The sequence below is a fragment of the Pan troglodytes genome, chromosome 1, assembly GCF_028858775.2.
Source record: "Pan troglodytes isolate AG18354 chromosome 1, NHGRI_mPanTro3-v2.0_pri, whole genome shotgun sequence".
Taxonomy (NCBI): domain Eukaryota; kingdom Metazoa; phylum Chordata; class Mammalia; order Primates; family Hominidae; genus Pan; species Pan troglodytes.
In genome coordinates, this window is record NC_072398.2 from 142,218,797 (window position 1) to 142,243,090 (window position 24,294).

The 24,294-nt window shown below is 39.8% G+C and overlaps 1 protein-coding gene across 1 annotated transcript in view; it reads left to right on the forward strand.

The window, feature by feature from the left end:
- The first annotated feature begins 4,546 nt into the window (after positions 1-4,546).
- Positions 4,547-24,294, forward strand: part of GTF2B (general transcription factor IIB) — a 39,222-nt gene continuing 19,474 nt past the window's right edge. Inside the window, exons 1-2 of the mRNA XM_001147170.6 lie at positions 4,547-4,751; positions 8,874-8,980. Of these exons, the coding sequence (XP_001147170.3) occupies positions 4,564-4,751; positions 8,874-8,980 (295 nt within the window). The 5' untranslated portion in view covers positions 4,547-4,563. The remainder of the gene's footprint in view (positions 4,752-8,873; positions 8,981-24,294) is intronic.

Sequence of the window (24,294 nt, forward strand, 5' to 3'; positions counted from 1 at the left end):
TGGGAAATTTACCTACTTGACCTCTCTAAGCCTTTAGAAGCGAAATAATAATAATACTTGCCTGACAAGATAACCAAGAAGTAGATAAGATAAAATGTGAAGTGCCTGGCAGAGGCCTGATGCATAAAGACCTGGATGGAGCCTACTTCAAAGAACTCAACTATTTCTTGTAGCTTCTCCAGGGACCCTCTTTTTTTCACTCTCTGGCTCCCTCCCACCAAGCTTCTACTACACAGCATTAGGTGTGTGAGGAATGTATTATTCTTAAAAATAGAAAAGTGTAGCTGTCCCATTTTTAAGAATACAACCTTGGACACCTGTACTGCAAAACCTGCATGTTAGAGATCTATTCCACTCAGAAAAAAAAGAAAAAGAAAAACTTAGATGCAGACATAATAAAGCCAACTTCCAAATGATAAGCAATCTACATTGCTCTCCAATTTCTATGATGCTCCACCAGCCTCCCAGTCCCTTCGCCTCTATGCACTGCAATGCAGGTACCCTCATAATACTGTGGAGGGGCAAGTAGGGGTGAGGGATATTTCTCATATTGGAAGGGTGAAATTTGGCTTCCAGACCCCATTGCACTGCCTCGGCTTCAGCAGGGCCTTACTCTTTTGCTTGGTGAAACCAAACCAAGAAGCAGGCCCAGGACCAGCTCCAGCTGAAAATTTGGTGTGTTAAGATATCACTGGTGACTTGGTAAGTATTATATTGCTATGTAAAAAAGGTTTAAAAGTCCGTATTTCTAAGAGATGTACATAAATGTATATATGGGTTCAGGTAATAGATAAACTTTGTTTTAAAATAATTCAGCAAACGGAGAAGTAAAGAGAAGGATACATGAAACAAATGTGTCAACATCTTGATAACTGTTTAATCAGGATGATGGGTATGATGGGGATTTATAATATTATTCCCATTATTCTGTCCCATTTTTGTGTTTGAACATTCTCAAACATAATTTTAAAATCTGAAAAATTTAAAAAACCTTCACATTTTTAGGAACAATACATATGGTCTTATAGCCACCAGGCACATGAGGCTTGTCTAATATCCTAGGCATCTTTTTCCATCTCCAAAAGAGTCTAGCAGGATCTGGTCTGTTCATACATTCCATCAAATCCTCTGTTCTTCCTAGTCCAACAGAATATGTCTTTTAATTTCCAAACAAATATTTCTGAAGCCTTGCTTAAGTTGGGGAATTGCCATCTTCTCCAACATCACCATGCAGACACTTAAAAATGTTTTCAAAAGTGAAACCATGAGGTAAATCTAATGAACCTCTAAAACATTATGACAGGTAAAATAATCCAGACACAAAAGACGACGTATCATATGATTCCATTTATATGAAAAGCCCAAGAAAGGCAAATCCATAGAGACAGAGAGATTAGCGGGTCATGGGGCTGGAAATGGGATAGGCATATAATGTAAATGGGCATAAAAGATCGTATTGGGATGATGGAAATGTGCTAAAACAGGATTGCGGGGATGGTTGTACAACTCAGTTGCCAAAAATCATTAAATTTTAAACAGGTGAATTTTACTATATGTAATTATATCTCAATAAAGTTGATTTTTAAAAAAGAAATCTAGCTAGGTCACAAGCATTTTTTTTTTTTTTTAGATGTTGTCTCGCTCTGACACCCAGGCTGGAGTGCAGTGGTGCAATCTTGGTTCACTGCAACCTCCACCTCCTGGGTTCAAGCGATTCTCCTGCCTCAGCCTCCCAAGTAGCTGGGACTACAGGTGTGTGCCAACACACCTGGCTAATTTCTGTATTTTTGGGAGAGACAGGGTTTCACCATGTTGGCCAGGCTGGTCTTGAACTCCTGACCTCAGGTGATCCACCTGCCTCGGCCTCCCAACGTGCTGGGATTACAGGCGTGATTCACGATGCCAGGTGGGTCACAAGCATTTTTAAATCATTTATTAGTCATGTAAAACATTTTATACTTAAAATGAACTATAGCACATCAACTTGAGATTTCACAGTAGTGATATAAACTTTTCGAATAACTTTCTAAGTAAAAAGATGAATTAATTTAAACCATTGCTTTAAATCATTTTAATTTACATAATTAATTTAAGTAACAATTATTATACAAACCAGAAGTTTTGGTGAATGCTAGTTAGGTTATTGGTTCCCAAGTGATAAAACCCCAGCTGTGTGTGTGTGTGTGTGTGTGTGTGTGTGTGTGTATGTGTGTGTATTTTAACCTCAAGATCAATAATAAATATTAAATGGGATTATGTTGATTAAAATGCTTTGTAAATTGCCAGTGCTGTACTAACAAAAGAAAACGAATGGCTTACCTAAGGTGCCTTCTATTTTAATACAAAAGAAATTCTTACAAGTTTATGACAGACAAGAGACTCTCCAGGTGGGGCAGGAGTTAATTTAACCAGTAGTGCTGCCTCCCTTTTCTAGGGTTTCAATTTCTTCCTTCAACAAACATTATTGAATGCCTACCATGAATCCACTAGGTGCAGGTCCATGTTCTGGATCCTTAAGAGATGCACAGTTGTCTTATTCCTCCTCTTTCTCCAAGTTAAGATGCTTTACCATGAAACCTCTACTGGACTGAGGTGCAGCACCCCCAAGTCCTTTCCTGGTTGCACTTGACAAAAATATTGAGGGAGGAAAAAACCCCCACAAGAGTACAGTCAAGTTTTTAAAATTACAGAATTACAAAATAGAAGATTGGGATTGGGAAAGAAAAAAGAAATCATGCTCCCCGGTTCCCACCTAGATTTGAGTTCCTAAAATCCTGCCTCTCGCACCCCTTTTTCTTTCTAAGGAAGCTAGTATCTCCCACCTTCTCAAGAAAACAATGAGTGCTCCATTACATTTAAATCCCATCCCCAAATGAAGGAAGCAGTCATTATCTTCTAAGTTCTCAGCCCCATGAAAACCACCATGAAAATACCAATCCCCGTATTTTCAAGAATAGTTGTCAGCAAAGTGTTGCCGCAGGAGAATACTGTCTGAAGGCAGGGAACCTAAGGCAGATTCACACTGATTTCCTAGAACTAAATCAAATGGAAAACCCCGGCCGGGCGCGGTGGCTCACGCCTGTAATCCCAGCACTTTGGGAGGCCAAGGCGGGCGGATGACGAGGTCAGGAGATCAAGACCATCCTGGCTAACAGGGTGAAACCCCGTCTCTACTAAAAATACAAAAACAAAATTAGCCGGGCGTGGTGGCAGGCTCCTGTAGTCCCAGCTACTCGGGAGGCTGAGGCAGGAGAATGGCGTGAACCTGGCAGGCGGAGCTTGCAGTGAGCCCAGATCGCGCCACTGCACTCCAGCCTGGGCGACAGAGCAAGACTCCGTCTCAAAAAAAAAAAAGGAAAACCCCAACTTTCCACACCTAAGTAACAAAAGAACCAGACGTTACTCCCTTTGCAACCCCCTCCCCACTACACAACCACACACACACACACACACACACACACACACTTTAGCCGTGTGGCAGATGTGAAATTGAAAGTATCTCTAATTCGTTGCTTTCTGCAACCAATCAGACGTTTGCATAGGAGTGTAACTTTGTAACTTCACTTTAGCCTCTGATTGGTTGCTTTCCACAACCAATCAGACTGATTGTGGAGCCACTACTTCATTTACATAGGGTGTACACCATGTAACCAATGGGAAACCTCTAGAGGGTATTTAAACCCCCGAAAATTCTGCAAAAGGACTCGAGCTGGTATTACCTTTTCGTTTTCAATAAATCTCTGCCTTTATTCCTTCATTCTTTCCTTAGTTTGTGCGTTGTGTCCAGTTCTTTGTTCAAAACGCCAAGAACGTGAATACTCTCCACCGGTAACTGTTATTGTTGTTAGTAATAGTGGTATTACAATTTTGACGTTAGTTTGGCTAATTAATAAATCTAGGGATATTTTGCAATATCTAGATGTTCTCGCAAGTTTTCTATATGTAGCTATCAGCCAACGTTACAAAGGCCATGAAAAAAAAAATGATCAGAGCATGGCCCATATCGTCGTGCCTCTTGTGTACACATTGGTTTCACGTAGTTTTGTTTCATCTTCTGCCAATTCTAAAAGGGTATGCAAGGCAAGATACCATAACCTATATAAACTTACATGACCTGTATAAAGGACGTGCCTAAGAAGACAACATGCTAGCTGATGACAGATCCTGAACAGACACCTGTTCTGGATGACCTAAGTGAGTTTCTCCTTTTATTTCAAATTTCTTAGAAAGAATCACCCTTGGGGCACCTAAGAACTGGCTCAAATGGGAGTGCCTGACGCGGGGTGGGGGGCTGGGGGCGGGGTAGGTGGTGGCCGTGAGAAGGTAGCCGTGAGAAGGTGGGAGAGGAAGGGGTGGTTAGTCTATTAGGGATGCAGGCTTTGGCACCACTACGAAGCCAGGGTTTTCTTTGGGTTTTAACTGTCAGATTGAGAGTAGCTCTGTTGTAGCCCCTTTGCAGGGTTCCCATGAGACTTTTCCTAGGTAGTTACGTTGACTCGCTTAGCAACATAGCAAATTACAGAAACGGAGTAAGAACGTAAGAAATCGCAAAGCACGTGACGTATGGGCTCTCACTGTTCTTGGCCCTTCTCCCGACCCGTAGCCCTGCTCTGCTACGACTGCGTGGGTGAGTCGTCTATAAAAACTCATCTCTGCGCGTCTCTTCGCCACATTCGCTTCCTGCTTTCGGTGTGTCTGTTGTGTCTTGTTGCGGGCACCGCAGTCGCCGTGAAGATGGCGTCTACCAGCCGGTTAGTATGTCCCGCCGAGCCCGGCGAGCTGAGGGGCGGGCGCGAGCGCCGCCGGCTTTTAGGCGGCCTCCGGGCAGCCTCGTAGGGCTGAGCGCCTAGGGGTATGGGAGAGAAGCGGCGGGACTGGCCGACGGGCCGGGACAAAGGCACTTCCAGACGGCAGGACTGTCAGGGTGTCGCAGGGGTTACCGAGCTGTTGACGTTATTGCCCTGGAGTCTTATGTAGACATCACCCTATGTGGGTCCTGGTGGGCTTCTATGTCCCCAGTCCTTGCCCTATCTTTTCCCAATATTTCAATCTCCCTTTATTTTCTCTTCCTCCCACCCTCCCTTCTCTCCTCCCCCGCGGCCCCCCCCCCCGGCGCTTGTTTTTTTCATCTACGGCCCAAACAACCCGAGGGTCCGTAATTTCTCCTTTTCAAAGGAACGGGAAACAGTTAGTTTCAGGTTCCTATCGATCTGACAGCTAGGAAGTTGGGAACGTCAGCATTGGTAAGCCAGATGGAACCTGGTTGGTTACCATCACAGCGGGCCTCGGAAGTGGAAACTAGAGCCATCGGAAGAGTTGATTAGTTCCCTGCTAAAGGATTTGTTTACAAATATCGTTGCCTGTGTACTTCTGAAGAAAATCTTGCCAAAGAAAATTAGTTATATGTGCTGGGAGGTCGCTTTTTAGTATATATTTAAGAATGCATTGTACTCATATCTACAGGAAATGCATGCAGTACCCTCAGAAACAGCCTTTAATCTTGTGACCTGAAAAATGCTTGCAGACCCTAATTATGTCTCTCATTACCACTGTGAGGTAGATATTAGTATTTTTGCATAAGTGTAAACTGAGTCATGCCAATGTTGACTTTTCCAAGAGTAGTGTTAGAGTGTAGAGTCTAAGACAACCTGTTTCCTGTTATCCACACCTGGCCTTTGGTTAACTAATCCTGTGTTGAAAGTATCAGATTAATTCTACAGCTTCTGGAACTCTGGCACTATTTTTCTGACCCTGCTATCATCTGTGGAATTGGTTAATTTCACAGTGAAAGCCATTTTTACAAAATAGCCTTTTCTAGTAACTGCCAAGACTTACATTTTATGATTAGAAAAAAAGAATTTGGGGTGGGAGGCAGCTTTAGCTAATATACTGTTTGAACAGAACTCATAAAGCCAGTGACACTCTTGTTTACTGATTCTGATTCTTGGATTGGATGCTCAGTCATTCTATCTGGGTGGTGTTCTGTCGGGTAAGGCCTCCTTGTAGGTAAATGGAAAACTTGGGCTCCCCAGATCACTCAAATACGACTTAAAATTCTACCGTGGCTTTTTTTTTTTTTTTTTAATTCTATCATGGCTTTTTAAGTCTGAAATTTTTTTCTAGATATGTGCAATTTATGTATCATAGCAGTTATTGCTCAAGTTTTTCTATCAGTGACAACAAAGAAAGTTAAATGCAGTATTTTTTATTTTATGGAACAGGCCTGGGCTGAAGTGCAGGTGGCACGATCATGGCTCACTGCAGCCATGACCTCCCCAGTTCAAGTGATCCTCCCACCTCAGCCTTCTGAGTAGCTGGGACCATAGGTGCACACCACCGAGCCTGGCTAATTTTTTTATTTTTAAATTTTATTAATTTTTATTTTTGTGGAGACAAGGCCTAGTTACATTGCCCAGGCTGGTCCCGAACTCCTGGGCCCAAGCAGTCCTCCGGCTTTGGCCTACCAAAGTGCTGCGGTAACAGGCATGAGCCACTGCGCCCAGCCTAAATATAATATTTCTACCTTTTGCATGTTTTTCCCTCAGGAAGGTGTATTGTCACTAGGCCATGAAACTGGCTGGTGTCCTCACAGAGGAGTACAAATGTTCTGAGTTCAAATGTAAGCTCCGCCACTTACTAGTTCCATGACTTCAGGCAAAGCATTCTCTGAGCATAATCTTTTAAATGTGAAATAGTGCCTTTCTTGCAGGATTGTTGTGGAGATTGACAATAATAAATGTGTAACACAAGTAATACAGTCCATGCCCAATAAATGATAGCCAAAAAATGGGGTTTGGGATTATCTGGTACTTTAGTAGTCTCGAATCGTTTTAATGTCAGTGGTGGTTGTTTCTCTATTCCTCCCTATTGTTTCTCTCTGTTACCACCTTCACCACCCCATTTGTATGGTTCCTCTTTTGATTGTGGGTAATTTGATTAAGTTTACTAATTTGGCATACTTTTATTTTGATAGGTAACACATACTAATGGTCCAAAAGCAAAATTGCAATAGACTAAAACCATGAAAAGTAGTCTTCCTCCTTTCCTAGCTCCCAGCCATCTAAGTCTCCCTGGATCAGCCATAATTACTAGTCTCTTGGTGTTTTCCTAGTGTTTATGCTTTAACAAATGTATAGGAATAGTTCTAACCTCTCTTCCCCCACGAAAGTGACCTAATTTAAACTCCATTCACTACCTTGCTTTTACCTTTTTTTAATGAAGTTAGCACATTTTAAAAGTGGGCAGCTCAGTTACAAAGTGAGCACATACATATAGCTACTACCCAGGTAAGGAAATCAGATACCACTAGCACTAGCTAAGACACTAGCAAAGTCTCTGTCCTCAGTCATTCCCCCTCCTTTGAGAAAACCACATCCTGATTTCTAACTCCATCAATTCATTTGGCCTGCTTTAAAGTTGTCATAAATGGCATATGCATTCTGCTGTCTAGATTCTGTTAGTATTTTGAGGTTCATCCATGTTATGGTGTATGGTTAGTTCATACTTTTCAGCTTTGTATAGGTTTTCTACCTTATTCTTCACTCTTCGTATCTTTGAGATGTTTCTGTATCATTACACAAACTATAGTTTTCTATCTACTTTTTAATACTGCAGAGATATTAGTTCTTAGCACGTGTTGCACATGGCCTCCTCTTTTACTAATTTGTAATTACTGTTACTCTGCTAACATTTTCCTTTATTTCAACATGGTTTTTCATAATTTATATCAACTGTTTAATTTTATTTGTCATAATTTATTAAAATACTTTCCTTAGAGGAATTTATGGAATAAACACAAATATGAAGTAATACTCATCCCCCCGTGTTCCCAATGAGAAGATTCAAGACATATTCTAGTTAAGCTGACTAGATAAGTTTAGGGGGGAATATGGATTATTTTATCAGTTTTCCCGTAGATACCACCTTCTGAGTTGAGAGTTAACATTCTGAATTGTATTTGCTAGCATGAGAAACTTTACCCCAAACCACAAATACTATTTACATACTATAAGAACAGTTGATTTTGTCTTTTACGTGTATCTGATGTCCATAACCTAACCGTTTATTGTATTTCAAATGGTTTTTAAAAGGGCCTTATTTGCAGTGATACCAAGAATTTATGATTGTGCGGTCATACCCCCTGAAATAATGATCAAATCTTTGTTGCTTTTACAGCTGATTCTGTCAGATCATTTAAGATTAATGTGTCAAAAAAAGATGAATGTGTCTTCTGCAAACTGCTTTGTTGTTCAAAATAAATTGAGCTAATTATTAATATCACAGATAACAAGTAGCTTTTGAAACAATTTCTTGAATGATAAATTCAATAACTCAATTCTGGACTAAAGGAAATCATCAAGTCTTAAGTTCAGCAGAGCAACTTCTACCATCCCTCATTTCTATACTTACTGGGTTCAGTGTACTATTTAAATCTTTTACTAAAGTAGTTAATAAGTAGAAAAATACAGAGAGAAATTGTTCTCTGACTAGAGAAATAAGTGGCAAAGAGCACAAACTGAATGGTAATGTAAATGCTGCAGGTTATTATGGTAACTAGTCATTACTATGCTAATCAACATTTTTAAAAGTCTTACTGGCGTACATATTAAGAGAAGAAACAATTATTTTCTATTTATGTTTTGAAAGCCTTCCACAATAAAATAAGAATTCCAGTGGAAACTACTTGCCAGTTACTAGCTGGAATTTAGAATAACCTAACTGGGATGTTTACTTTGAAAATCTAGCTTATATGTGTTACAGTCGTATGTATGAAAAAACGTTCACAATCTTTGTCTTCCCCGTCCCCCATCCCAGAAGATTAATTTGATACATGTTGGTTGGGAAGATGTAAAAATACAACTTTTTTCTTTTAGTTTGGATGCTCTTCCAAGAGTCACATGTCCAAACCATCCAGATGCGATTTTAGTGGAGGACTACCGAGCTGGTGATATGATCTGTCCTGAATGTGGCTTGGTTGTAGGTGAGTTGTTATTATGGTTTTAATTTAAATTACTGTTCAGGAGGCCAAGCATGGCGGCTCACGCCTGTAATTCCAGCACTTTGGGAGGCCAAGGTGGGAGGATCACCTGAGATCAGGAGTTCGAGACCAGCCTGACCAACATGAAGAAACCCCATCTCTACTGAAAATACAAAAACTAGCCAGGCGTAGTGGTGGGCACCTGTAATCCCAACTGCTCAGGAGGTAATCCCAACTGCTGAGGTAGGAGAATGGCTTGAACCCAGGAGGCGGAGGTTGCAGTGAGCCAAGATCGTGCCATTGCACTCTAGCCCGGGCAACAGAGCAAGACTGTGTCTCAAAAAAATAAAAATAAAAAATAATGTTTAGGGTCCTTCACTTTTGCATAGTTTCCAAACTATCATTTAATGAACACATTTTTGACTTTCTTCCCCAACAAATAATTTATTGCAAAAAAAAAATTAAACAGAAACGAGTAAACTTATTCAGAGATATATTTTATTGTATATCCAAATGTATATTTTTATAATGTGGGGTGGGAGCTAATCCAGAAGAAACGAAAAGGCCCCAGTAATTTCGTAAGTCCTTAGTCTGAAATATTTGGTAGAGGACTGGAGAGACGGGCTGACACTCATGCATATTAAATAATGAATAAATGTAATCAAACTTTTATGGCCTTTTTATACATTGGGAAGTAGATAAACATGATTTTTGAGTCCCACCTAAAGCCTTTTAGTCAAAAAGAAGATTTGTTATAACTTTTATACAGAATCATCTATTAATGAATATCTAGTATAAAATTATTGCCAAAAATAACACTTAAAGTTTCACCTTGTTCCTACTTGCACATTAATCTAGATATGCAGCAGAACTTTAGACTACAGATAGTCTGTTCAAAAATTATTCTTGTGGTGGAGTTGCAGCATCTGAGAATAGGGGTAATATTTAGCAGTTTGAATTACTTAAGAATGAAAATTCTAGAAGGATTGTGGGCAGTATAACAGAAGCATTAGTAGTGGCATACTGTGGACTTGTCTTACTTGGTCCAAGAAGGCTGCTTGCCTCAGACCTACAGTGGGAGTTTTAAAGTATAGAGTTGCTAATAGGAATTGAGAATCATTTGCAACTGTATTCTGCTGAGTAAGGAATATTAATAGCTAATACGTTTACTATATACTAGGCACTATTCTAAATGATTTACATATTCACTCAGTTTATCCTCACAACAAAACTGTGAGGTGAGTACTACCATTATCTTCATTTTACAGATAAAGAAACTGACGTTTAGGTAGTCTAGAAGATTGGCTCCATTGTCTGCGTGGGAGGCAGATTTCTATCTTGTATTGCCTTTCATAATAATAAAATTTTAATCTGGGGTCGTCAAAGTACAACCTATATATGGCCTATTTGTTAATTCTGGCTTTTACATTTTTAAATGGTTAAAAAAAAATCAAAAATAATATTGTAGGACATGTGAAAATACAAATTTCAGTATCTATAAGGTTTTTCTTTGTTTGTTTTTTGAGATGGAGTTTTGCTCTTGTTGCCCAGGCTGGAGTGCAATGGTGTGATCTCGGTTCACCACAACCTCCGCCTCCCGGGTTCAAGTGATTCTCCTGCCTCAGCCTCCCAAGTAGCTGGGATTACAGGCATGTGCCACCATGCCCGGCTAATTTTGTATTTTTGTTAGTAGAGACGGTGTTTCTCCACATTGGTCAGGCTAGTCTCGAACTCCTGACCTGAGGTGATACGATCACCTTGGCCTCCCAAAGTGCTGGGATTACAGGCGTGAGCCACTGCGCCTGGCCAAAGTTTTTTTTTTTGATACGGAGTTTCGCTCTTGTTGCCCTTTTGTTGCCCAGGCTGGAGTGCCGTGGTGTGATCCCAGCTCACTGCAACCTCTGCCTTCCAGTTTCAAGTGATTCTCCTGCCTCAGCCTCCTGAATAGCTGGGATTACAGGGACCCACTACTACACCCGGCTAACTTTTTGTATTTTTAGTAGAGACAGGGTTTCGGCATGTTGGCCAGGCTGGTCTTGAACTCCTGATCTCAGGTGATCCACCAGCCTCGGCCTCCCAAAGTGCTGGGATTACAGGTGTAAGCCACCATGCCTGGCCTGGTATCTATAAAGTTTTATTGGAATATAGCAACACTCACTTGTTTACATAGTGTATATAACTCTTTTCACATTACAACAGCAGAGCTTAGTAGCTTCGACAGAAACCACATGTGCAGCTCTCATCACTTTTTTTCTGCTGCTCAGCATACTAATTGCAGTGATGCAGTTATAACTCAGCAACATGTTGATTGCCACATATGTTGCCATACTGCACTATTTTATTTATTTATTTTTATTACCATTACATATCCATCACACCAAAACAAGAAAAGTTAACTTTGAATGTCATGCTTTTAAGGCATGGTGGAGTATGGATTATTTTGTCACTGAATTAGATGGCAAAACATTGTGTTTATTACACAATGATACTATAGCTGTGTTAAAAGAATACAGTAAGCGTGGACATTACCATACTGAGCACTCATCAGAGTATTTCTAACTCAGGAAAACAATGGTCAGAAAATAATGTAAAATAGAATATCTTAACACAACAGAATTTTTTCACAAAAATAAAAGAATGAAACTGAGGCTGCAACTGAAGTTTCTAAGTGGCTTATTTCTTGGCCAAGCAAGGAAAGCCATTTACCAATGATAAGTTAATTCATATTTGATTGCAACAGCTGAAGAAATGTATGCAGAGAAAATAAATTTATTTAAGACTGTTAGCATCTCACCAAGAACAGTTGCTTGAAGAGTTGAGGACAGTGGAGCAAACATCAATAGTCAATTAAAAGTCAAGGCAAATTAGCTCAGGTATTTTTCCTTGGCTCTTGATGACTAGATCAATGTTATTGCTGCTTTGCAGTTGTTTATTCAAGAAGTCAGTGTTGGGCGAGGCGCAGTGGCTTACGCCTGTAATCCCAGCACTTTCGGAGGCTGAGGCGGATAGATCCTGAGTTCAGGAGTTCAAAACCAGCCTGGCCAAGATGGTGAAACTCCATCTCTACTAAAAATACAAAAATTAGGTAGGCGTGGTGGTGGGCATCTGTAATCCCAGCTACTCGGGAGGCTGAGGTAGAGAATTGTTTGAACCTGGGAGGCGGAGTTTGCAGTGAGCCGAGATTGCACCACTGCACTCCAGCCTAAGTGACAGAGTGAGACTCTGTCTCAAAAAAAAAAAAAAAAAGTCAGTGCTGAGGTTGACAGAAGAACTAGCTCCAGTGAGTAGTCTGCATGGAACAGCTATAGGAGAAAATAGCTTCAAAGCAGTTGCAAAAGTGTTAATTCAGTATAACCTGAAGTGGAATCTGCTAAGATTTATTATAACTGATAAGGGTAAAAATATGTGGAGCAGAAGACTTAGTGGGACAGATTTGCCAAGATTGAAAACGTAAGGTGTTTAAAAAGCCTATTTATTACATTATTCATCAGCAGTACTTTGTTAGAGAAGACTTTAATCTACCTTGTGTTATTTAACCAGTAATTGTGAACAATGAACTTCATTCACTCTTGTGCACATAACTATCAATATCAGTTCTGTGACTTTTTTTTTGAGACAGTCTCACTCTGTTTCTCAGGCTGGAGTGCAGTGGTGCGATCATGACTCACTTCAGCCTCAACTCCTGGGCTCAAGCAGGACCCTGGCTAATTTTTTTTTTTTTTTTTTTTTTGGTACAGATAGGGCCTCACAGTGTTGCCCAGGCTAGTCTTGAACCCTGGCCTCAAGTGATCTTTTTGCCTTGACCTCCCAAAGTGCTGGGATTATAGGTGTGAGCTATCATGCTCAGCCAGTTTTGTGACATTTTTGTTAGAAATAGAAGCTGAATATTTCTAACAAAATACTGTTAGGGTGACTTGTCTTAATGACACACTAATCTGGTGACTTAGCAGTAGCAAAGTTTTGTGATTTTTCTGAACTCAGGGGCCAAGAGTAAGATTTTTCTGAATCAGTACTGCCTTCGGCTACTACTGTTGAACACTGGATGGTTTTGAAAATTAGCTTTTGCTGCAAACTTGCTAATATGTCTTAATGAATTCATCATAGAGTTACAAGGCAAAATACTGCTTTTCTGTGAAACATAAAGTGCAGTAAAGTCAATTTCACAAGTTAACATTTGAATCATAAGTAATGTCAAATTACTTTTATATACTTTATATACTTCCAGTGGTGTCAGAAGTTAAAATAGGATATTCATTACCACATAGATTTGCAGCAGATATATTTTCCAGGCTCAAGCTGTATTTTCAGCAGTGTTTTTCAGACTTGAATGCAAATGCAAAGGAAATTTTCATATTTCAAAATTTGTTTTCACTGTACAGTTAAGGGGGTTCCATCTAACCTTCAGTTGGTAGTGACTAATCTGCAGTGTAACAGTATGTTAAAAGGCCGTTATCAGGAGAAGAATGTAATACAATTCTATGAATGCCTTCCAAGCAATAAATATGCTCAATTAAAATCATACACTTGTGGATTAATATCGGTATTTGGCATTACTTGTCTATGTGAAAAGAAAGTGAAATACATAAAATCTTCTTAACACAACATCACTGACACATGAACATTTGTCATTGATTTTGATAGAGAACATTAACTTTGAACTCCAATTAAGTGAAATGTGATCCCCAAAAGAGAATTTTATTTTCCTCATTAGTAGACATGTAAGTACCTACTTAATATCCTGAATTTTGCCTCTTGACCCACAAAACCTAAAATACTTACTATGTCACCCTTTACAGAAAATGTTTGCTTAACCCTTCAGTTAGAGAGCCTTCCATTTCTTCCACAGTGTTAAGATCAAACTGATAATGTGTACGAGTGAGACAGACATGCATGAGATTGAAGATAATTTCAGCTTCTTAGCTCTCCTAACCTCTGTAGCGTTTTTTTTTCTTTTTTTTTTTTTTTTGGAGTGAGAGTCTCCCTCTGTCCCCCAGGCTGGAGTGCAGTGGCACGATCTCCGCTCACTGCAGCCTCTGCCTCCGGGGTTCAAGCAATTCTTGTGCTTCAGCCTACTGAGTACCTGGGATTACAGGCATGCACCACCACACCCACCTAATTTTTGTATTTTTAGTAGAGACAGGGTTTCACCACGTTGTCCAGGCTAGTTTTAAACTCCTGGCCTCAAGTGTTCCACCTGCCTCGACCTCCCAGCGTTCTGAGTTTACAGGTGTGAGCTATGGCACCTGGCCCATTTTTAAATAATGTAAAAGTATCCCATTATATTTTCAGCCTTCCCACCAGCCTCACTTCCACTTTAACCAGCAAGACAGTTGAGATTAATCAACTGAAAAAGGAAGATACAATTCACAAGACTTGTATGCTCTCTTGTGCTTGGAATTCCTAATTTTTGCTTGTACTTTTCTGCTATATCAAACCAAAGGAAGTTAATTTTGTTTTTGCTTTTATTGACTTACTAGTATCAAACACCATGTTAAATCTTGAGATCTGAAAAAATATCCAATAAAACTTACTTTCTATAATATATGACAGTATTTCTTTTTGATACTGATTCTTCTGACATAAGATATAACCAACACTTATTTTAAAATATACGGTAGGCTCATTCATAGATATTTGTGGTTAAATGTGTAATATATCTTGTAAGCGAAGAATCCATTCCATTACCAAACAAGGGCAGGTGTAGAAGAGTCTAGGAGCAAAGTTCTGTTTTGCTGAGACTATCATCAAGCAAATTAAGTTGGAAATACCTAAATTGAACATGACACTGCATGAGTATAAATCAATATATGACATAAACACCTGTATATATTAATGTCATATATCAATAGTACATTTAGATTGCATTAAAATCATATGTCACTTGATGAGGGTATGTTCTGAGAAATGCATCGTTAGGTGATTTCATCATATGAACATCATAGATGGTACTTAATAAAACCTAGATGGTATAGTCTACAACACACCTAGGCTACATAGTATAGCCTATTGCCTCTGGGCTACAAACCTGTACAGTGTTATTGTACTGAGTACTGTAGGCAGTTTTAACTCAGAGGTAAGTATGTATCTTTTTTTTTTTTTTTAAATACATACCTAGCATGTATTTATTCTGGCTTTTGGAGCTTCTGGCCAAACTCATATTCTAGTATGTGGTTTTTTGTTTTGTTTTGTTTTGTTTTGTTTTGTTGTTGTTGTTGTTGTTTTGAGACGGAGTCTCGCTCTGTGGCCCAGGCGGGAGTGCAGTGGCGCAATCTCGGCTCACTGCAAGCTCCGCCTCCCGGGTTCACGCCATTCTCCTGCCTCAGCCTCCCGAGTAGCTGGACTACAGGCGCCCACCATCACGCCCGGCTAATTTTTTTTTGTATTTTTAGTAGAGACGGGGTTTCACCGTGTTAGCCAGGATGGTCTCGATCTCCTGACCTCGTGATCCGCCCGCCTCGGCCTCCCAAAGTGCTGGGATTACAAGCGTGAGCCACCGCGCCCGGCCGTATGTGGTGTTCTTAACATCCTGTTCAGTGTAGGCTTTGTGGGGCATGTCTGACCAATTGTACCTTCACTTACTAGTTTTTTTTTTTTTTTTTTTTTTTTTTTGAGACAGCGTCTCGCTCTGTCACCCAGGCCGGAGTGCAGTGGCATGATCTCGGCTTACTGTAACCTCCACCTCCCAGGTTCAAGTGATTCTCATGCCTCAGCCACTCGAGTAGCTGGGGTTAAAAGTGTGCACCACCACTCCCAGCTAATTTTTGTTATTTTAGTAAAGACGGGGTTTCCCCATGTTGGCCGGGCTGGTCTCAAACTCCTAGCTTCAAAGAGATACCCCCACCTTCGGCCTCCCAAAGTACTGGGATTGCAGGTGTGAGCCACTGCGCCAGGCCCCACTTACTACATTTTTGTAGGTACTCAGGTACATTAACTTATCCAGTTTACCTATGAAAAGTGGGAGAAAGTATCCTTTCATCCCGTTGTTCTGTGAGTTGTCAGGGTGCATACAGACCCTGCCATATATGTGAATGTGTTCAGCTCTCTGGAGGCAGTGCCTCCAGTATTTATATATCGAAACATAGAAAAGGTACAATGAAAAGACAGTATTATAATCTTAAGGGACCACCATTGTGTATATAGTCCATTCTAAGCCAAAATGTTATGCAACATGTGACTGTATATGTAATTGAATTTGCATCAGCTCGCTGGTTTAAAGGCATCTGCTCTTTATTGCCAGCTCAGTTCAGCCTTTACCTCTTACACTAAGAAAATGGGGAAGAAATCAAGGTGGGCAAATATTCTACAACCCACGAAGGGACAACATTTGTGACTTTTTTTCTTATTTAAATTACTGTTTTTCATGGGAATTTGAATCCAGACATCAAGTGTTTCCTAATAAATTATCTTGGTATACATGATTGATTATGCTTGCCATAAAATTTTTTACATTGTCTGAAACTTTTTAGATTAAACCATATTAATTCAGTAAACATTTTCAGAATTGTTTTTGGACAGTCCCATTTTTCTTTTCTTTTTCTTTTTTATTTTTTTGAGATGGAGGAGTCTTGCTCTGTCGCCCAGGCTGGAGTGCAGTGGCACAATCTCTGCTCACTACAACCTCCACCTCCCGGGTTCAGGCAATTCTCCTGCTTCAGCCTCCGGAGTAGCAGGGATTTACAGGCACATGCCACCACGCCCGGCTAATTTTATTGTATTTTTAGTAGAGACGGGGTTTCACCATGTTGCCCAGGCTGGTCTCAAACTCCTGACCTCAGGTGATCCACCCGCCTCGACCTCCCAAAGTGCTGGGATTACAGGTGTGAGGCACTGCGCCCAGCTGGACAGTCTTAGATTTAATTAATGTTTAATTTGTGCTTGAAAATTAGGACAACCCATTGTCACTAATTCCTCTTAATAGCAAACTTAAGCATAGATACGGCCCAACTTGCATAATCAGAGCCATATGTCACCCTTTCATCTGAGTTAGCAACTAAGAGAGCCCATTACTATTACTTTTTTTTTTTTTTTTTTAAGATGGAATCTCACTCTGTCGCCCAGTCTGGAGTGCAGTGGCGCTATCTCGGCTCACTGCAACCTCCACCTCCCAGGTACAAGCGATTCTCGTGCCTCAGCCTCCTGCCTGAGTAGCTGGGACTACAGGCACCCACCACCACACCTGGCTAATTTTTTGTATTTTTAGTAGAGACGGGGTTTCACCATGTCGGCTGGGCTGGTATCGAACTCCTAACCTCAGGTGATCCGCCCACCTCGGCCTCCCAAAGTGCTGGGATTACAGGCATGAGCCACCATACCTGGCCACTATCACCTTTTTTAATGAAATAATTCATAATACCAAAAGTATATTTATCTTACAAGCTTATGTCTTAATACTTTATACCTTTTTTCCTGCCTCTAATAACATTTATCTCATTGTCTGTCAAACCGTCACCTCCTTCTTCTTGAGGCCCACCCACCACCAATCTGAAAACAAGAGGCAAGTGTTCTTTATTTTTCTTAAAGCAACATAATACTTCAGGAACCAATTTTTGTTTCATTTACAGTTACATTACAAACTACCTCAAAACTTAGTGGCTTACAACAACCATTTTTATTTTGCTCATGATTTTATGAGTCAGTAATTTGGGAAGCATTTATCTGGACAGTTGGCACCTGCTGGGCCTGTAAGATCTGCTTCTATGATAACTTCTTCACTTGCATTTCTGGTTCCTCCGTGCTCCTTGACCTCCGCACATGGATCTGTCATCCTCCAGGGCTTCTCCATAGTTGTCTTACAGTAGTCATATTTTATACTACGTGGTAGTTGGCTTCTAAGAGAAATACCTCAAGAACAAGTGTTCTGAGAAAGTGGAAGCTAGACATGTGTAGGTAAGGGTTATGCCTAGAACTGGCACAGGATCACTTCAGTATTCTATTCGTCAGAGCCATGATAGGACCCACCTGAGTTGAAGGGAATGGAGAAATAGGCTGTACCTAAACTTGATACTGACAAGGTCACATTGCAGAAGAACATGTGGATGGGAGATATTGTTGCCATCTTTGGAAAATACAAATTGTCACACATTTACTGTCTTTTGATAATGCTTTTCCCCAGTATTTAAATAGCTATGTATTATTTAGTGTCTCTTAAAACTTGTTTCCAATTTTTGTAGCTATAGTTAATGCTATTCAACATGTGATAGTTGTTTAATTGGTTCTCTTTTATTTGAATTACAAGATTTTTATTTGAAACATATGAAGTGTTATGATTTGGTATTAGCTGCCCATTTCATCAGTGATCCTTGAGATACTGGTAGTGACTCTAAAACGACCAATTTTTTATTTTTTTATTTTTGAGACAGGGTCTCACCCTGTTCCCCAGGCTGGAGTGCACTGAAATCATCTCGACTCACTGCAACTTCCACCTCCCTGGTTCGTTCAAGCGATCCTCTCACCTTAGCCTCCTGAGTAGCTGGGACTACAGGCACACAGCACCACACCTGGCTAATTTTTGTGTTTTTTTATAGAGACGAGGTTTAGCCGTGTTGCCCATGCTGGTCTTGAACGTCTGGCCTTAAGCAGTCTACCCGCCTTGGCCTCCCAAAATGTCCACGCCCAACCTGGGCCAATTCTTAAAGCAGTTTTGTTGTTCCTGCTGTGAAAGTGTTAGTTGTCTTTGCTTGTTTGTTTGTTTTGTTTTTGAGACCGAGTCTCGCTCTGTCGCCCAGGCAGGAGTGCAGTGGCTTTATCTTGGCTCACTGCAACCTCTGCCTCCCGGGTTCCAGTGATTCTTCTTCCTCAGCCTTCTGAGTAGTCGGATTACAGGTGACCACCACCATGCCCAACTAATTTTTGTATTTTTAGTAGAGATGGGGTTTCGCCATATAGGCCAGGCTGTTCTCAAACTCCTTACCTCAAGTGATACACCTGCCTCGGCTTCCCAGAATGCTGGGATTACAGGCATGAGCCACTGTGTCCGGCCAAAACTGTTTGTTCTCTTTTTTTTTTTTTTTCTTTTTCTTTTTTTTTTTTTTTTTTATTGTTCTAACAGCACTCTTTTGTGGGGGTTTTTTCCCAAATTCCAATTGTATGATTATGTCGTTTTAAAAGTTGAACACTAGGTGGCAGTATTATTATATTTAGATAATCAGTTTGTTCATGAATTTGACCTTGTACATTGCCCATAAATTGATTTTTATAATCAGTAAAGTATTAGCTTAGTAACCTGCCATAATTGCTATTAAAACATAAAATTGGTCTATCACGACTTTATAAATTATTTCACAATGAGGAGTTGTTTGAAACTAGTAGTAGTATTTCTAGTTAAAGCCACTTTTTTGTGTACCATTTAAATCTAAATTATTTGATTGTATGTAAAAGCAACGTAAGGAAAATACTGGAAAATAGCTTAGGTATATTTGAAAGAGAGAAATGAGTCCATTTGACCTCTCCCTTCTACTAAACTCATTCTGCATATTGTTTATACCAGCGAATCTGAAATATGAATATATAAATGGGCATTAAGAGTCAGCTGGGGAATGTGCTTAAAAAGATTCTAGGCTCCATTCCCAGAAATTCTAATGTAGGTCATACATTGGTAACATACTGAGGAACACAAATCTGTACTATTTACTTTATAATTTACCACATTCTTTTGGATTTTCTGTACGTTTAGATTTTTTATCTTCATATTTTCCATGTCTTCACACCTACACTGCAAACTCCTTTGGGGCATATATTTTATAATTGTGTGTCTCCATTGCTCCTAGTATAGCTAGAAGTCAGTGTCTCTAGAATTGAGGGTTGGCTTTACTAATTAGTAAGCTGTGTAACTATAGTTACATAATTTGTTCAAGCTTAATTTGTTTCATCTGTAAAATAAATCTTTTTTCCTCACCCATGAAAGACAGATACCATACATCTCAGAATTGCTGAGTCAAATGAAATAATGTATAAAATATATAGTGTAATTTTAGTATAAGATTTCACTGATACATATTGTGGAGATACAAGTGCTTTTTTTTGAGACAGGGTGTCGCTCTGTTGCCCAGGCTAGTGGCATGATTATGGCTCACCGCAACCTTGACCTCTCAGGCTCAGGTAGCCTCCTGCCTCAGTTTCCCAAGTAGCTGTCACCACGGGCTCATACCACCACCCTCAGCTAATTTTTAAAAAAATTATTAATATTTGTAGAGACAGCATCTCCCTGTGTTGCCCAGGCTGATCTCGAACTCCTGGGCTCAAGCAATCCTCCTGCTCCAGACTCCACAGTGCTAGAACAGGCATGAGCACTGTGTTCGGCTTCCCCCTTGTTTTTTTTTAACCTTGTAGAAAAAGAGCGTGATTCTAAGTCTGAGATGCCACATTTCATAGCATGTCAGTTGCAACATATGTTTGAGTGATTGCTGTGGGTCTGGTATATTTAATGCTCCAATTATAGTATGTTAAAGATTATTGGGTTACCATCTTTCAATTAGCATTAACAGTGTTTCCTAAAGGAAAAAATCAGGTTTCATTTAATGTGGCCAAGTTAAGTTTTTAAAACAAACGTATTTGTATTCACTTACAAGTTATTTCTTTGGCATCCCTTGTAAGCCGTTAGACACAGCCTTCTTGCCTAATTTACAGCTTTTAATTTGGGTGCAATTTTTCTCTTAAACATCAAAAAATTACTCATTAACTGCTTGAGTAGCAGACTGCCCTTTGAGCTGGTTTGTTTCCATTTTACAGAAGGGGAAACTGAGACTCAGAGTGCTTAGGTAACTAGCTCAAGATTCCCATCTTATGAGTGACAGAGCCACATAAATCCAGGTCTATGGGACTTAAAAACCTTTTTTTACCATATGTCTCAGTTAAGCACTGTGCTGGTTGGTTACTGAGAGTGATAGAAAGATGAGAATGCTGTAAGCAAACCCTGGAGCAACTCTTTGGATAGTGTATGAAAGAGAGTAGGGTAACTTAATACGGCATCCGCGGTAAAAGCTACATTACAGATCTTCCGAGTATGGTGACATCCTGAAGATAGTACTGTTGAATTTCGAGTGAAGCATAGTTTTTAAGAATGAGTAAGGATTTATGGAGAGAAAATGATTCTAAGTAAAGAGAAAAAGAAACCTATGCCATAGGATAGAAGCCTAAACAGTAGTAGTGAGTGAGTGGCCAAATTTATTGTGGCCAAATTTAGGATACACCTTCAACCAGTGCATCAGCTCCTCATCTTAGATGCTGCTGCTCCTATCGACCTACTTGTATTTGAGGAAAATTGAAATGTAATAAGATATCCAGGGATGGAGCTTACAATGTATTTTCCTCACTATTTTCCACTATCACCTTGAACAGTTTTCTTTACGGTCTAAACATCAGGGGCAAAGTAGGCTTTTATGGGCTGGTCTGGGAAATAAACTGTGATATGCTTTGTTTCTAGGAGATAATTCATGTTGAGTTCCTACTCAATTTATGGCAACATAAACTGTGATTTAGAGACTGGTGATTTAGAGACTTGCTGTATTATTAATAGTATTTCTTTATAAAGTATCTCTTGGTCAGCATTCTCTTCAAAATTGTCTAATGCAAGATTTCAATAAGAATGTATAGTGACCCTAGACTAAAAATTAGGATTATTTGACATGTCATGAGAAGGAATGGTAGAAAGGATTACATGACCACAGAAAGTGTGGAAGCTAATGATACATTTCATCATCAACATTAGACTGTTTACAGCATGTTGACTTAAAATAGTTTTCCAAAGTACCTTGGATTTTTTTTTTTTTTACTTTAAATGTAAAAATATTTGATGTTTAGAGTTTGTCCACGTTGAATAATAATACGTTCAGATTCTTGAACTTTTAGACTTACCAGCACATTTAACAACATATGTAGTTTGTAAACTAAATGAGCCTGTGAAGACAAGTAATTTGGGTTTATTCTGAGACTTCTACTTCTGAATTCTCTACTACAGGTTGTATGCCACAGTGATTAAGATTAGTTTCCAGGAAGACAGCAGAAAGAATTGAAATTCTGGGAAATTCCTCTTCATGTTCCTCTTTTTAAAAATTCCTTTCTGAGGAGCCAGGGGCTTGTGCCGTAATCCTGATAACTCAGGAGGCTGAGGTGGGAGGATCACTTGGGGCCAGGAGTTCAAGACCAGCCTAGGCAATGTAGTGAGATGGTGTCTGTAAAAAAAAAAAAAAAAAAAAAAAAAAAAAAAAAAAAAAATTTTTAATTAGCTGTGTGTGGTGGCACAAGCCTATAGTCCTAGCTACTTGGGGGAATTAGTTCCCCCAAGTAGCTAGGGAGAATCGCTTGAGCCCAGGAGTTTGAGGCTGCAGTGATATGATTGTGTCACTGCACTCTAGCCTGGGTGACAGATCAAGACCCCACCTCCAAAAAATAAAACAAACTTTTAAATTCCTTTATTAAATTGCAATAAGAAATAAGAAGCAAAAACACTCTAAGAGTCTAGGTCAGGCTAGAAAATCAGACCCTCCTCAGTATTTACTTCCTGGCTGCTTTTGGTGTGTTGCAATTTCCCCTGCACGATAAGCCCTTCTGGTTTTCACATTGTGCTATGAAATACCTTTGGTTGGATTTCCAATTGCTTGCACAGTAAAGAGGATAAATGTCTGTTTAATTTGTCTTTGTTTGCAATTCCTTTCAGAATATGAGGCAGAGTACCCTGATTTTTCTGGACATTCTTTCTCACTTCTCCTCTCCCCCATCCTATTATTTCTTATAGCTGAGACTGCTGGTTATTTGCCAACATCCATTTCCCCATTCTTTCATTAGTAAGAGTCCCTGAGTTTTACATGGGCATGTATGTGGCTGCTCACCTAGACCCTATTTCCCAGTTTCCCTTGTAGCTAGGTACGCCATGTGGTTAAGTTCTGACCAGTGGGTTTGTAAGTATTAGAAGAGATGTGTACAGCTCTAGTTTCTGTCATAAGAAAACATGTATCCTTACTTTTTTTCCTTCCCAATGGCTAGAATGCAGACATGATAAAGGAAATTACCAACAGCTGTCCTATGCTACAAAATGCAAGCCATAGTAAGGATAACTTATCAAAAAGATAGGAGCTTGGGTCATACTAGCCTAGGACTGTTAAGTGTGGACTGTTAACATGAGAAACTTCTATCTTGTTTAAGTCACTACTATTTTTTATTTAATTATAGCAACCCTACCTGTATGTCCTTCCTTAAAAACTTCTGGAATCCTGGCCAGGCGTGGTGGCTCACACCCATAATCCCAGCAATTTGGGAGGCCGAGGCAGGCGGATCACGAGGTCAGGAGTTTGAGACCAGCCTGACCAACATGTTGAAACCTCGTCTCTACTAAAAATACAAAAATTAGCCGGGCATTAGCCTGGCATGGTGGTGCGCGCCTGTTATCCCAGCTACTTAGAAGGCTGAGAAAGGAGAATCGCTTGAACTCGGGAGGTGGAGGTTGCAGTGAGTCGAGATAGTGCCACTGCCCTCCAGCCTGGGCGACACAGCGAGACTCTGTCTCAAAAAAAAAAAAAAAAAAAAACTTAATGGAATCCTGTGGGAAGTTTCTCTTGTTTGGGTCATCTATTAGTCTGCTAGGGACTGTGCTAATGCCCATAAAGACTGAGAGTACTGGTGTTAGTGATGTTGGAAGATTATCTGGATTGGATTGACAATTCTTTATTATAGGATGAATAGACTTAAAAATCAATATGAGGCTTATGAATATAAAACTATAATAAAGAGAAACAGGGATCCTATGGACTTAGCAGAAAACTGTGCCCCTAACATAGTTTAATTACTCAGAGAAAGTTACAGAAACCAATGTGATCAGTGAGCTAAAGGGTCTATTATTGAAATATTATGGAAGATTTCTATTAAATGTCAGAAAAAAGTAACACAGCACAAGGAGACAAACACAATAAAACTGGTTTTTAGGTGGTAATTAGCAGACTTAACACTCTAAAAAACTAAATCAGTAAAGCAGAGAACAAACCTGAGACACACCCACAGTGTGCAAGAAGACAAGATATCTGTTAAGTTAGTAAGACAAGGTACCCATTGTGGTACTACTTGAAGATCCAGGTGAATAAGGTAAAGTATTGAAGATAAAAGAGAATAAAACTTTACATTCCTAGCAGAAGAGCTCAGGGCTACAAATCAAGAATTGTGCATAGCACTGGGGATTGCATCCTTTTAATATTTAAAAAATTATATTAATAGAGACTTGCAACCAACCAGTAAAAAGGTTACTTTCTTTCTTTTTTTTTTTTTTTAATTGAGATGGAGTTTCACTCTTGTTGCCCAGGCTGGAGTACAATGGCATGATCTCGGCTCAC